The sequence below is a fragment of the Mytilus edulis genome, chromosome 6 (assembly GCF_963676685.1).
Source record: "Mytilus edulis chromosome 6, xbMytEdul2.2, whole genome shotgun sequence".
NCBI classification, from domain to species: Eukaryota; Metazoa; Mollusca; class Bivalvia; order Mytilida; family Mytilidae; genus Mytilus; species Mytilus edulis.
The window spans coordinates 62210980-62226268 of NC_092349.1; the positions used below are offsets into that span (position 1 = coordinate 62210980).

The 15289-nt window shown below is 32.2% G+C and overlaps 2 protein-coding genes across 2 annotated transcripts in view; one reads left to right on the forward strand and one right to left on the reverse strand.

The window, feature by feature from the left end:
* Positions 1-518, reverse strand: part of LOC139528048 (WD repeat-containing protein 38-like) — a 28442-nt gene extending 27924 nt beyond the window's left edge. Inside the window, exon 1 of the mRNA XM_071323835.1 lies at positions 277-518. Coding sequence (XP_071179936.1) covers positions 277-392 — 116 coding nt within the window. The 5' untranslated portion in view covers positions 393-518. The remainder of the gene's footprint in view (positions 1-276) is intronic.
* Positions 519-663: 145 nt separating this feature from the next.
* LOC139528047 (N-lysine methyltransferase setd6-like) lies at positions 664-14965 on the forward strand. Its single transcript, XM_071323834.1, has 11 exons — positions 664-816; positions 2461-2605; positions 3479-3626; positions 5297-5425; positions 6080-6293; positions 6936-7034; positions 8057-8155; positions 8808-8888; positions 11205-11301; positions 14161-14206; positions 14774-14965. The coding sequence occupies exons 1-11, from the start codon at positions 679-681 to the stop codon at positions 14931-14933; spliced, it is 1356 nt and encodes a 451-aa protein (XP_071179935.1). The 5' UTR covers positions 664-678; the 3' UTR covers positions 14934-14965.
* Positions 14966-15289: the final 324 nt, after the last annotated feature.

The window sequence follows — 15289 nt, forward strand, 5'->3', positions numbered from 1 at the left end:
TTGGGCGCAAACTTGTAGGGGGCGAACGGACTTGTATTCACCCCAGGTCAACTGTTCATTTCATACACATGTCGTTGTCGAAATTGCAAAAGATGTATTTTGCGGATATGACAAATCCGTCAAATGTGTAGACTGTAGTTGTGACATCTAATTTTATTTATAGATTGACAACGTATTCGCTCATTGTGTATGTTTTGAAACGGCATAACAAGTCTGATAGGTTTTTGTACTAAATTTAATAAAATCTAACATTATGCATCCTAAAATTATACTTACAAAGTGTCAATGAGTTTTAAATTTCCCTCCAAGTATGGACCTGTTTTCGAATTGTTTGACACATTTGTTGCGACAGAGAGACTGCTCTCTGATCTCTGACTAAACATAAATGCCATTGATATTTACACGTGCAGAGAAGAGATAGGTAGTGTACACGTCTTCACACTAACGTCGTCTGCAACATAATGATCCACAGATCTTGAAACAATCACCTTGCCTCCAATGTAAACTATCGAGTCCAGCAGTAAATATAAAAATAAAATTAATTAATAACAAATGAAAATAAAATATTTAAACTTCAGATATGCGACAACACTAAATTTCTCGAACAATAATTACATTTTAGATAATTATATCATCGTTATTATTTTTCGATCGATCGATTTTGTGCTGAACTTCAATATGTCAGCTTCTATAAAACGACCGGCAAATTCTGTCGAAGAAAATCCAATCAAATTGTCTACCTTCAAAGCTAATGAGCATTTTTTAAACAAATTTAAGGAATGGATTACAGAAAACTCTTTCAATCTAAGTCCTAAAGTATGCATAAACTGTCATTTTGATATGATTACAAATACTTTGTTTTGGGGAAAAAAGGGGGAGACTAATTTATACACCTTATCGCTAATCCCGGATGACCCGGCCGCTTGAACTTTTGACGCATACAACAATCACTTTTCCATTGTGGCGTCAGATATTTTGTTTTGTGACGTCAAAAATTTACGGGAACCTGTGTGATATCCAGTAATGGCGGACAAATAGCGATAAGGTGTATTATGAGGCCGAGCATAGAGTGAACAATTGGTACAGGTTGGATAATCGGGTATCAGGTCTGTTCGTGCCCAATATAGTTTCGCACCCTGCACGTACGCACCTCACATTTTCGCCCCCAAAGTCCGTTCGCACCCTACATGTTCGCGCCCAATTTTTAATAAAATTTAAGTTAAATTGTTAGAAATTATTCATATGAATATAACAAATAATTGTATTCTATTTGAATAAAATTTGAGAATTTATTGAATAGATTTTTTTTTTATTAATCTGATGATTAATTATTAAATGTTGATTATGTATGATTATTGCTAATTGATCCTAATTGGTATTTATAAACAGCCTAATTTGGTGTTATTGTTAACTGTTGTTTATAAATCATGATTGTTGTTTTAAATTGCTTTGATGTAAATACTAATAAAATAAATATTAATTATAGCAATACACTTACCATGCATACCAGTTGTTCAACATGTCAGATTCGCACTTAATTGACTAGAAACAGTGAAAAACAAATTATTTCAATACACTAACCAAAACACGATTAAGAATTATTCAACACACAAATGAAATAGTTGTTGCCAGAATAACATAATCCGACTTAAAAACAAAGACCTTTTTTTTTATAAACTTGTCATGACACAAAAAAACTTGTCAGTATCTCAAATTATTTAGAAACAATGGCATATATATTTATACCAATACACCTCCAAAAAATTGGTAAAATTGGGTGCGAACGTGTGGGGTGCGAACGAACTTTTCGCAAAATTTGGGTGCGAACATGTGGGGTGCTATAGTGAATGGGGGCGAATGTGGAAGGGTGCGAACGTGATTGGGCGCGAACAGACCCGGATTCGGATAATCTGGCATTGTTTAATTGTTACTGGTAAGAGCTGAAAATTTCTAACCTTTTACAAAATGCAGGAAACCGTTGTGTTCAAAGGTGCATATTACATGTAAAAAATTTGCAAGGCAAAGTCATGATAAAAAAATAATAAAACATGTATCATCAAATGAAAATGACTTGAATGGGAATGAAATCCTCCTGCACCATTCCACGAATATCAAATATTTGTCCCCAACTCTTTTCAGAATAAAAGTCAGAAACAAATTATTTCATATGGCCTAGTACTAGCCCAGGAGACAAACAAATTAGAAAATTGTTTCAAACATAGAATTCCTTAAGGGGATTGCTTTTGATCTAGCACATTAAAACATGATACACATACATGTAGAAAGTAAAGATAGCATTTTAAGCATTTAACAAGGTTTGATGAAATCACAAGTTTAATATGAAAGAACAGGCCAAAGACAACGAAAAAATATAACAAAATAAACTGCCCAAAAACTATTGTGAGTTGTGAAATCAGGTTCACTAATGACTATTGGTGTTATATTTACTTTATCTTGCAGGTGAATGTAGGAAACGAGGGTTCTTGTGCTCAATATGGTGCTGTAGCATTAGAGGATATAGAGGAAGGAGAGTGTCTGTTTCAGATACCAAGATCCTGTCTATTAATGCCACAAACATCTACTATATCACAACAGATACAAAATGGTATTGAATAAATATGTTGATTTTTTTTAGATATATACCTGTCCTGTATAAATAAGGAGATGTGGTATACATATAGTTGCAACAATCTGTTAAAGAACAAAATATATGTGAACAATTAGAGGTTCCTATATGGCTTTAAATAATGAGTTTAACCCATGCTGCATTGATCATATAGTTATAATTAGCAATAACAGGCCACAGGATGACAAAATATGGAACAATTCAAAAAGAAATACAACAACCTGATTATATATATATTACACTTAACATTTGAGCACGCTATCAGGCCGTCTACGTACCTACCCGCGGTCTAGCCCGCTCTCAGGTCGTCAACGTACCTTACCCGCAGTCGATACCCGCGTTAGCCCGCTATCAGGCCGTCCACGTACCTGCAACAACAAAAGTATAGAAAACAATTATAGCAGTCAGCAACCAACAATGATTTTGTAAATGTACATTTAAACTCTCTATACTGTTTTGTAATATCTTTAGTTGCAGCATATTGTTTTGTTAATGTAATTAAATTTGACCACAGTACAATGTACATTGACATTGCAATGATATATCTTTTTTTTGTATGAATGTTAAGCTTAAAACATCTGCCTTTTCTAAATATACTGAGAGTGTTATTTTGATATAAATTTAGATCTAAAATTGCAGAAGCCATATGTTGTATTAGAATAAGGGAAGACAACCCATGAACATACATGTTTAAACCTCTCAAGAGTGAGTTAAAATCAAAATGAAACTTATTAATGTCTGATCTCTACAATAAGCATAATGCTATATATTAAACATTCATGTAATTAATAGTTCTAATAAACTATTTAGAAAAATAAAAATGGAATATTAATTTTATCTGCACAATTTCAGATAAAGACAGTTTGAAGAGTAGCAGTGGCTGGGTTCCTCTCCTCCTCTCTCTGATGTATGAGTACAATAATCCTCAGTCTAAGTGGAGACCATACCTTGATCTTGTACCAGACTTCAAACAATTAGATCTACCCATGTTTTGGACTGAGTATGAATATAATATACATTTATTTCAGATGCACATATGTAATTGATACCAGCATAGATTTTATAGAATTTTAACCTTATAATACATACACATTTAATACTTACAGCTCACTAAATTCATTTAAAAAAATCTTAAAGTTGAATACTTCTTTATTAATTGAAACAAGTTTTTTAAAAGTTTTATATGACTTTGCATTACATATTTTAAAAGCTGTCAAAGAGCCGTTGATCATCTCCTTGTATTTGAAGTAACAGCTCAGATCAGTAATCAGAATTTCAACATTATCTTTTTGATACCCGACATTTACAAATCCTGTTTGCTATTTTACCAAAATCAATGCTTATCATCTTGACTGCATTAAATATCTATTTATTCTTGGTTTTTTTTTGCATTCTGTAAATTCAGAAATTATTCAGATGTTTTTATTAATGCTAAATATGCGACTGTGCATGTTTCACAATAATAAGAACTCTCATTCTGATATCTGATACATATATCGTTATGCATATTTCCCAAAAAATCAATCATTCATCTGGCATTTACGTCCTTTCTTAAAGAAATGCAATAAATTCTGAATTTACAGTATTTGTTTGTCGTGTCTCTTTCTGCATATTTGTTTATCATGAGATTTTTCTGCATATAGATCTCTTAGGTTTGGACTTTCTTTGCAGCAAATTTAAAGCTCACTGCGGTTTGAGATTTTTTTTTAAATCTATGATATGGGCTTTATCTGCATAGGAGATCTCAATAGTTTGGGGTTATTTTTGTGCATGTAAATATATATCTGCATACAAGATAATTGGAGTTTGTACATTTTTTGCATGGAGATATCTATGGTTTAGGATTTTTCCTGCTTCAAATGTGAATGTATCAAATCTAGAATACCTAAGCTTTTGACATGAAACAAGCATATCATATGCAGCAATGTTAACCATTTCAGAAATTAAACTTAGGTGTTGGGTAAATATCAGCAAGCCAAGTACCTACAGGGTGGCAACCTAATCCTGTCTCTATTTTTCAGAACTTACAGTAACTGTTAAGGTGGTTCCTAACACTATAGGGAGATAACTCTGTAAAATCAGCTAAACGTTTTAATAACGTTGTATTTTTAAGGAAATGTTAAGCTTCTCGATGATCAAAATTAGTGTTTGTCAAACTGCTATCTATCGAACCATTTTTTTCCCAGAAAGTGATTGGTTTAAGTTTTCTGAAATTTTTATATTTTTTTCAAAGGGCCAAAGGCACAGTAAATATTTTGTCAAAATTTTATGAAAATTAAACGAGCCAAATTAATTTTAGTCAAGGTGTTGGGTACCACCTTAAAGCCTACATTTTGGCATATCTCTCTGTTTCTTCTTGATTGTGATGAAATTAATTACTTTTATGATAAATAGTTTATGCTTGATATATTCTTGACACATGGCCTATGTAAAAAAAAATGTGAATAGTTCAAAGCAAAAAAGAAATCAAAGAAAGAAGGACAAGCAAACCCTGAACAAAACAGAAGAAAATACAGATAATTGTCTACCAAACATACAAACATACTGGTAAATGAGAAAACTATAGATCTTGCAAAACTTTATTAAAATCAAATGATAATGTTGAAACCTAAAATGTTGTGTTTTGAAATTGATAAGTATATGAAATAAATGGTACTTTTTCTATTTCAGAACAGAGAGAAAATCTCTTTTAAAAAGCACAGGGGTAATAGAAGCTGTTGATAAAGACTTGAAGAACATTTCTACTGAGTTCAATGACATTGTTTTGCCATTTGTAAAGAAGCATTCAGATTTATTTGGGTAAGAGATGTGATTTCTTAACAAATACAAACTTTCTAAAGGCTTGAATGACGACTTTGCCAAAATCAAAAACGGTAAATCAAATATCTGAGAAAAAACTATTATTCGAAACCCACAAAATTAAATGAATCCATACAAATCAGAATTAGCAAGTGGTTTGTTTATATATTGAATATGATATTTATTGATTTGTGTTACATATTGGATAAAAGCTTTTTTATGATCTTTTTTATGATAATGACCATTTTTTGATTTAAAAATTCATTGATCAGACATGTAGAATGTAATTAGAACATTAGAGTTCCACATCAACTTTCCTCTTGTATTGTGCATTCTACAACAGTTAAAATATTTTTGGTCATTTTTGTACAATCAATTGTCAGAAAGAGAACACAGTCATTAAATAAACTGATGCAGTAGTGAACATGTGAAAGCCACAGAATGTTGAAAGTGGAGATAACTCTGCAAAGATACTTTTGATAGTTCATGAAATAATGAAATACATCAATGAATAGTTAGCTATATTTTTTTAGGAGATATTACTTAATTAAAATTGATATCCATAAATGATTATATTTTTTTCATTTAAAAAGGTGCACGTTTAAAATCTATATCTGTATTATCAAAAATTAAAATACTTTTTTTTTTTTGTAGAGAATGTAGTCTAAGCCTTGAATTTTACAAGCAGATGGTGGCTTTTGTTATGGCTTACAGCTTTACTGAACCTCCAGATGATGAATTTGACGATAGTCCACCTCCAATGATGGTGCCAATGGCAGATATATTAAATCATGTGGCAAAAAATAATGCTCAACTTTCTTTTGAAACAGATGCATTGAAAATGGTAGCAACTAAAACAATCAAAAAGGTAGTTCTAAGGGAGGATTAAACTTAACGAGTGTAGTGACAGAAGGTGTCACTACACTAGTTAAGTTTAATCCTCCCTTAAAAAAAAATCTTTACCAATACTCAATGCACTAATTTCAATAGATTTTACAGGGCATGGAAGCAATGTTTATTTTTGTTTAGTCCTCTAGATCTTAGCTTAATGTGTTTTATGGACATTTAATAGACATTAAATGTTGATTGTTAAATTAACATGCTTAACCAACCTTAGCATCCATTTATACATTTTTTAGGATTTGGTATCATAGTCTTTATCTGTCAATCCATCCATGTTTTGGATTGTCTATCCCAAAGAATTTTGTTCTCTTTTTTCCTTTGAACTATAAATAAGAGCTTCCTGCATTTCAGCATTTAAATTCATGTAAGCATGCTTTACTTACTGTTTGATGCATTTTGATTTGATTTCTCATCCACTTCCTGTTTACCGAATATTTAAAGTGTGGTATCATACGTGAGCTCATCAACTTACTGAATTTTTCAATGTTAAATGACATACTTTTACAGAATCATCATTTATAAAATTGAGGAAATAAGTCATAGAAACATAGAATTTTTTTTCGCTGAAAATATTCATCATTGAATAACCCACTTATTCTGTTTTTAGGGAGAAGAAATCTACAACACATATGGTCAGTTAGCTAATTGGCAGCTACTACAAATGTATGGCTTTGCAGAACAATTCCCTAATAATCATTATGATACTGTAAGTTTCTTAAAATAACGCATCCTGTTATAAGATGAAAGATTTAATTGGTTGAGGCAAATACATGTAGCCAATGGTAAAAAAACAATTACCAACTAAGTTTGGTGAAAATAAAAATGTTATTAGATAGACCTAATATGGACCAGAAAGCTTGTAAATGTGGTGCATTCTTCTAAATTGTAAATTTCTTAATTTTTTTTTTAATTTGCAATGAAACAGAGCTGTTATAATGTCTGTACTTTCTTCTGTAATATTTTGCATGGGCTTAATACAAATTGTTACTATGAAGCTGGGCAGGTTATTGTCATCCATAATACATGTAATATAAGATTTGAGTTGAAGTGAACTAGTGCCAAATCACCTGTTTCAGGGGAGATAATAAGTAAGATAATTTTTAGAAGCATTATTAAAGTTGTAAAAGGATAATTGATTCTTTTGACTTTGAATATCACATTCTGTACTAAATTGTGACTTTACAGTAATGTTTTCTACAAACAAACAAAAAAGAATTTGGGAACCTATGTAAATGATTTTTTAGTTTGCTTTTTAATTATTTGCTTTTATCCATTAATGCCACTTTTGTATTTGGTATGATTATGGAATTGTTTATATATTGCACATTCTATAATCATTTATTTTGGAATCGCACGTAAAATTGAATAAATCATTTCATTTGTTTAAAAAAATTAAAACTTCAAATATCTTCAAAATGGCCAGAAATATATTTTTTTATAGACATTGTAATTTTCATCATACAAATGTGGGTGAAATGTTTTCACTGGCGGATCTAGAAATTTTCATAAGTGGGGGCCAACTTAGAGGGTGTTTCTCCAGTCACGCTTCAGTGATTCCCTATATAAGCAACCAAATATTTTCCCAAAAAGGGGGGTTCCAGGCCCCCTACCCCCCTTCCTAAATCTGCCTCTGGTTTTATTTACTGAATAGATTTTAAAATGTTAATAGAAGCATATTCATTCATAGAAGTTTAAGCCGCTAAAATATTGTGCTACTATTAATTTCAGGTAGATATACCTATATCAGTTGTATTAGAAGCTGCCAAAGAATTACCCATAAACAATGAAGCGTTACTAAAGGACAAGACAAATTTCCTCATTGACATGGTAATTTACATATTTTGAATTTAGTTATAATTTTGCTGTTTCAGAATTTAATGGATTGTTGATATTTTGATTTTTTTATCACAAACATGTAAATGAAATTTCATGTATATCCATTTGTCAAGTATGTTATGTATTTGAAAATAAAAAGCAAAATGTTTTGATTCTGAATTGAAGACAACAACAGAGAAATTTCTAAATAAAACATTGTTGTATAGCAGCAGGTACTCTAATCCAGAAATGAAATTTCTTGTTATCAATTTTCATATTGGCTTAGTTATAGGTCCAAGGGTACAATAATCAAACACAAGAATTATCAAAAATATTGGGCAACATCAAAGACCACACAAACCATAAAAAAAAATACTCAGTTACCAGTTAACCATCATTTTGATTTCTCATAAAAATTCTTTAAAAAAAAGTGTCACAATATGTAATTGTTTTCATAACACTTGAAATAAAATTCTGATCTTTCAAAAATAGACAATTTGTATAAGCTGCCCTTCAATAAATGTTAACATAATGATTGTAGTTTTGCCTTTGCGTTTGCCTTTATGAATTAATTTTATAAGTAATGTGGTGCTGTATAGCTAAAAATGAAATGAGAAAAAAGTGGCATTGTGGACGATGTTGAATTAATAACTTGTCATTCCAGGAACTGATGATACGAGATGGTAGTTTTGTTGTTGGAGTCTCAGGTGTTTTAACAGAAGACGAGATGTACCAGGTGATACGGGTAAGATGATTGAAGAATTAAATACTGCTAAAAATTTCACAAATATTCTTATGTTGAAAATACTTGTATATCATGACCATTTCAGTATTACTTATTATCAGTTTTTATGGTAAGATTTTTGTTAAAGAGCGCTTTGGGTCATTTATGGAAGGCTTGTGTCTTTCAGAGTACTTTTTAAAACCATGTATTATCTGGTGACAGTTTGAAATCGTGAAAATAACATTTAACATTAGCAATGTTATTACCTCCCCTGTTACTGTATCATATGCCCTTAATACCTTTAGTTTTTTCTTGATTTTGGTGAATATTAGATGACAGTTCTACATAATTTTTTTATCTAGTTTAAATAGGGTTATAAACTGATACAAATACATCTTTCCAGTATTAAAGAACTATTTAAGGAACATGAGAATAGACTTCGAAATGTTTTGACACCAGCCAGAAAATACTCTTAGTCGAAGGCAATTAATAACAAATATTGTTTGCTTCTTATTCTGTAATAGAAAATTTTCTCTGCAATGTTTCATTTTTAGCTCACCTAGCCCAAAGGGCCAAGTGAGCTTTTCTCGTCACTTGGCATCTGTCGTCCTTCGTCGTCTTCCAGCGTCGTCTGTTAACTTTTACAAAAATCTTCTCCTCTGAAACTATTGGGCCAAATTTAACCAATAAAATTGAGAAAGGAAATGGGGAATGTGTCTAAGTGACAACAACCCGACCATAGAGCAGACAACAGCCGAAAGCCACCAATGGGTCTTCAATGTAGCAAGAATTCCCGCACCCGTAGGTGTCCTTCAATTGTTTGCTTCTTATTCTGTAATAGAAAATTTTCTCTGCAATGTTTCATTTTTAGCTCACCTAGCCCAAAGGACCTAATGAGCTTTTCTCGTCACTTTGCATCTGTCGTCCGTCGTCGTCTGTCAACTTTTACAAAAATCTTCTCCTCTGAAACTATTGGGCCAAATTTAACCAATAAAATTGAGAAAGGAAATGGGGAATGTGTCGAAGCGACAACAACCCGACCATAGAGCAGACAACAGCCGAAAGCCACCAATGGGTCTTCAATGAAGCGAGAATTCCTGCACCCGTAGGTGTCCTTCAAACTTGGCCATAATCATCATTGGTGTTTCTAGTTCAAAAAATGTGTCTGATGACCCGGCCAGCCAACCAAGATGACCACCATGGCTAAAAATAGAACACAGGGGTAAAATGTAGGTTTTGGCTTATAACTCTGAAATTAAAGCTTTTAGAGCAAATCTGACCGGGGTAATATTGTTTATCAAGTCAAGATCTATTTGCCCTGAAATTTTCAGATGAATCCGACAACCTGTTGATGGGTTGCTGTCCCTGAATTAGTAATTTTAAGGAAATTTTGCGGTTTTTGGTTTTTATCTTGAATATTATTATAGATAGAGATCAACTGTGAGCAGCAATAATGTTCAGCAAAGTAAGATCTACAAATAAGTCAACATGACTAAAATGGTCAGATGACCCCTTAAGGAGTTATTGCCCTTTATAGTCAATTTTACCAATTTTTCTTAAATTTTTGTAATCTTTTACAAAAATCTTCTCCTCTGAAACTACTGGGCCAAATTTAACAAAACTTGGCCACAATCATCACTGGGGTATCTAGTTGAAAAAATGTGTCTGCTGACCCAGCCAGCCAACCAAGATGGCCACCATGGCTAAAAATATAACATAAGGGTAAAATGTAGATCTTGGCTTACAACTCTGAAACCAAAGCATTTAGAGCAAATCTGACATGGGTGAAATTGTTTATCAAGTCAAATATCTATCTGCCCTGAAATTTTCAGATGAAAAACAACCGGTTATTGGGTTGCCGCGCCTGAATTGGTAATTTTAAGGAAATTTTGCCGTTTTTGGTTATTATTTTTAATATTATTATAGATAGAGATAAACTCAAAACAGCAATTATGTTCAGCAAAGTAAGATCTACAAATAAGTCAACATGAGCAAAATGTTCAGTTGACCCTTTAAGGAGTAATTGACCTTTATAATCAATTTAAACAATTTTCATAAATTTGGTAAATTTTGGTAAATTTTTACAAAATGTTTTTTCTCTCTAACTACGGGGCTAAGTGCATTATAGATAGATATATTGTTAACAGCAAGAGTGTTCAGTAAAGTAATACCTACAACCACATCACCATCACCAAAACACAATTTTGTCATGAATCCATCTGTGTCCTTTGTTAAATATACACATAGACCAAGGTGAGCGACACAGGCTCTTTAGAGCCTCTAGTTTTCTTAAATGCATACAGTTAAATTATGAAAATTACACTTTGAATTTTCCAGGTTTTATTAATGAATGAAAAAGAATACAAAGAACATAAGGAAAAAGATGGATGGAGTGAAGATGAAGACGAGGAAGAAGAAGAAAGTTTAGGATTTGGTAAAAATATATTATAAATTATCATTTAGGCAAGTCCATTTAAAAAAAAATTGAAATGAAGAAAACTTTTCCATTTAGACCAAATTTGTATCATTAATTCAAAGGAGACATACCATTATTTCATAAAAACAACTTGGAAGACTTGTCATTTTCTGAATAAAATGGCATAATGCCTAAAATCTATTTATGGAGATACCTACTCCAAGAGATATCAAAGACTATAAATTTTATTAAATCATTTGTTTGTATAAAAATAGGGAGTCTAAAATAGCTAGTTTTGTTTTCTGTCCATGTAATTTTATATCTATACTCATATCATTTTTAGCTCACCTGGCCCACAGGGCCAAGTGAGCTTTTCTCATCACTTGGCGTCCGTCGTTTAACGTCTGTAGTCTGTAAACTTTTACAAAATCTTCTCCTCTGAAACTACTGGACCAAATTTTACCAAACTTGGCCAGAATCATTATTAGGATATCTAGTTTTGAAAATATGTCTAGCGATTAGGCCAACCAACCAAGATGGCCATCCATGGCTAAAAAAAGAACATAGGGTAAAAATGTAGATTTTGGCTTATAACTCTAAAACCAAAGCATTTACAGCAAATCTGACATGGGGGTAAAATTGTTAATCAGGTCAAAATCTATCTGCTCTGAAAATTTCAGATGAATCAGACAACCTGTTGTTAGGTTGCTGCCCAAGAATTGGTCATTTTAAGGAAATTTTGTCGTTTTTGGTTATTAACTTGAATATTATTATAGATAGAGATACACTGTAAACAACAATAATGTACAGCAAAGTAAGAGCTACTATTAAGTCAACATGACCAAAATGGTCAGTTGACCCCTTAAGGAGTTATGGTCCCTTTATAGTGAATTTTTAACCGGATTTTTGTGACAAAAATGTCGGTTATTGATTTGGGGATGTACGGCGGGCGGGCGGGCGGCAATCAAATGTTGTCCGTGCATTAACTCATGAACCGTTCAACCAAAGCTTTTAAAATTTTAATATGTTATTACTGACAACTATACGAAGGTCAAGTTCAATAATGGCGATTTTGACTTTTACCGTTCAGGAGTTATGGTTCTTGAAAGATTGAAAAATGGAGTTTTCAGTCGTGTCCGTGCATTTACCCATGAACTGTTCTACCAAACTTCCGAAATTTTAATATGCTGTTACTGATGACAAAATGGAGGTCAAGTTCAATAATGACGATTTTGACTTTTACCGTTCAGGAGTTATGGTTCTTGAAAGATTGAAAAATGGTGTTTCCCGTCGTGTCCGTGCATTTTCTCATGAACCATTCAACCAAAGCTTTTGAAATTTTAATATGTTGTTACTGATGACAAAATAGAGGTCAAGTTCCATAATGACGATTTTGACTTTTACTGTTCAGAAGTTATGGTTCTTGAAAGGCGGCAATCAAATGTTGTCCGTGCATTAACTCATGAACCGTTCAACCAAAGCTTTTAAAATTTTAATATGTTATTACTGACAACTATACGAAGGTCAAGTTCAATAATGGCGATTTTGACTTTTACCGTTCAGGAGTTATGGTTCTTGAAAGATTGAAAAATGGAGTTTTCAGTCGTGTCCGTGCATTTACCCATGAACTGTTCTACCAAACTTCCGAAATTTTAATATGCTGTTACTGATGACAAAATGGAGGTCAAGTTCAATAATGACGATTTTGACTTTTACCGTTCAGGAGTTATGGTTCTTGAAAGATTGAAAAATGGTGTTTCCCGTCGTGTCCGTGCATTTTCTCATGAACCATTCAACCAAAGCTTTTGAAATTTTAATATGTTGTTACTGATGACAAAATAGAGGTCAAGTTCCATAATGATGATTTTGACTTTTACTGTTCAGGAGTTATGGTTCTTGAAAGATCGTAAAATGGCGTTTCCATTCACGTTGTTGCATTTACTCATGAACCATTCAATCTAAGCTTTTCAAATATTATTATTTCAAAATGTTGATACTGATGACAAAATGGAGGTCAAATTTGATATTGATGATTTTCACTTTCACCGTTCATCAGTAATGGTTCTTGTGATATTGCCAGGACACAAATAAATGTAAATAAATCCGGTTTGCTGTCGTTGTGACAGCCTCTTGTTAACATTTTTTTGTAAATTTTGTAATCTTACAAAAATCTCTCTGAAACTACTATAACAAATTTAACCAAACTTGTCCACAGTCGTCATTAGGGTATCTTGTTTTTAAAATGTGTTCGATGACCCTGCACGTGAAACAAGATGGCCGACATGGCTAAAAATAGTACACAGGGTAAAGTGCTGTTTTTGGCTCAACTCTCTAAACCCACAGCATTTGGAGTAAATCTGCTGTGGATAAAATTATTCATTAAGTCAAGTTCTATCTGCCCTGAAATTTTCAGATCAATCGTTCAAATTTTTGTTGGGTTGCTGCCCCTGAATTGGTAATTTTAAGAAAATTTTGCAGCTTTTGGTTATTATCTTGAATATTATTATAGATAGAGAGATATACTGTAAAAAGCAATAATGTACAGCAAAGTAAGAGCTACAATTAAGTCAACATGATCAAAGTGGTCTTAAGGAGTTATTCCCCTTTATAGTAAATTTTTAACAATTGTCCTAAATTTTGTAAATGTTTGTAAATTTTTACAAAATATTTTCCATTCACTCCTTGGCCAAGTTCATTATAGATAGAGATAATTTTAAGCAGCAATATTTTTTAGTAAAGTAAGATCTATAAACACATCACCAAAACACAATTTTGTCATGAATCGATCTGTGTTTTTTGTTTAATATGCACATAAACCAAGGTGAGCAACACAGACTCTTTAGAGCCTCTTGTTAATTGTAATGATATTTTTTCCAGAGGCAATCAAGAAATTACCAGAGAAATGGAAGAAATTTTTGTGCAGGTATGTCTGATGTTTTACTGGAAAATTTACCAGGTTTTTATACCCACACAACAAAATTGTCAAGGCTTTGGTAAATATTTCCCCATTTTGAAGGAGGGATGTAAATTGTTTTACCTCCATATGTCTGTCCCACGAAATTCTCATCATACATATTTCTAATAGGAATTACAAACTAGAGCTTAATGAAATTTGGAAGCAAGTGTCCTGTTAATCCCTATGATGCATTTTCACATTTATGAGCCAATAAACTTTCAGTCTACATCAAATCTTGCTTAACCGTAAAAGCAGTGTTAAATCTGTATTGGTACATTGTCCACACAACCTTTTTTTCCATGGGAAGTCAGGGTGGGGGGGGGGGGGGATTTTCACTGATGAAAAGTATTAGTGTTACTCCAGTAATATCAAATTGTGTGTAATTGTTTGCTGTATTTTCATGAAAATGTTGTTTAATGTTTCTAGAAAAATTCAGTTGTCTTAGATTAGTAAGATATGTCTCACCGTAAAATATACAGGATATGAGATTTTATCCATATTGCAAGATTTAACGTTTATTTTTCTTTCTTTCAGCTGTGCCAAGAAAACACAGAATTTATATCAGACAACTTTAGAGGAAGAAAAATCTCAATTACTGAAGGCTCAAACATTATCATCCAGACAGCTCTATTCTATGTATACTACTCAGGGACAAAAACAAATACTACAGCAAATTGTACAGGCTACCAGTTAATAAATGTTGTCATATTTTCTAGATTTGTAAAAGTAGTCTTGTTGTTTTTTTTATATTTGTATCATAGAAGACTGTACAGCTTTAGAGTAGTCTGGGATCCTGGCTCACTGCTTGACAGTAGAGCAAGGAGTAGTACAACAGCATGGTTTCGTCAATTGGGTTTAAGAATGATGCTTCGTGTGATAGCTTTATTTCTTGACACATGGCTTGAAATTTCCACGAATTTAAAATTATTTTTAATTACATATGAAATGCAAATTTCAAATACTTTAGCAAATCTAATCCAACTGTTTTCGATTAAAATTGTGAATCACCAGTTAATTAACAATGCAGTCCATATATTTCTTGTTTATAAA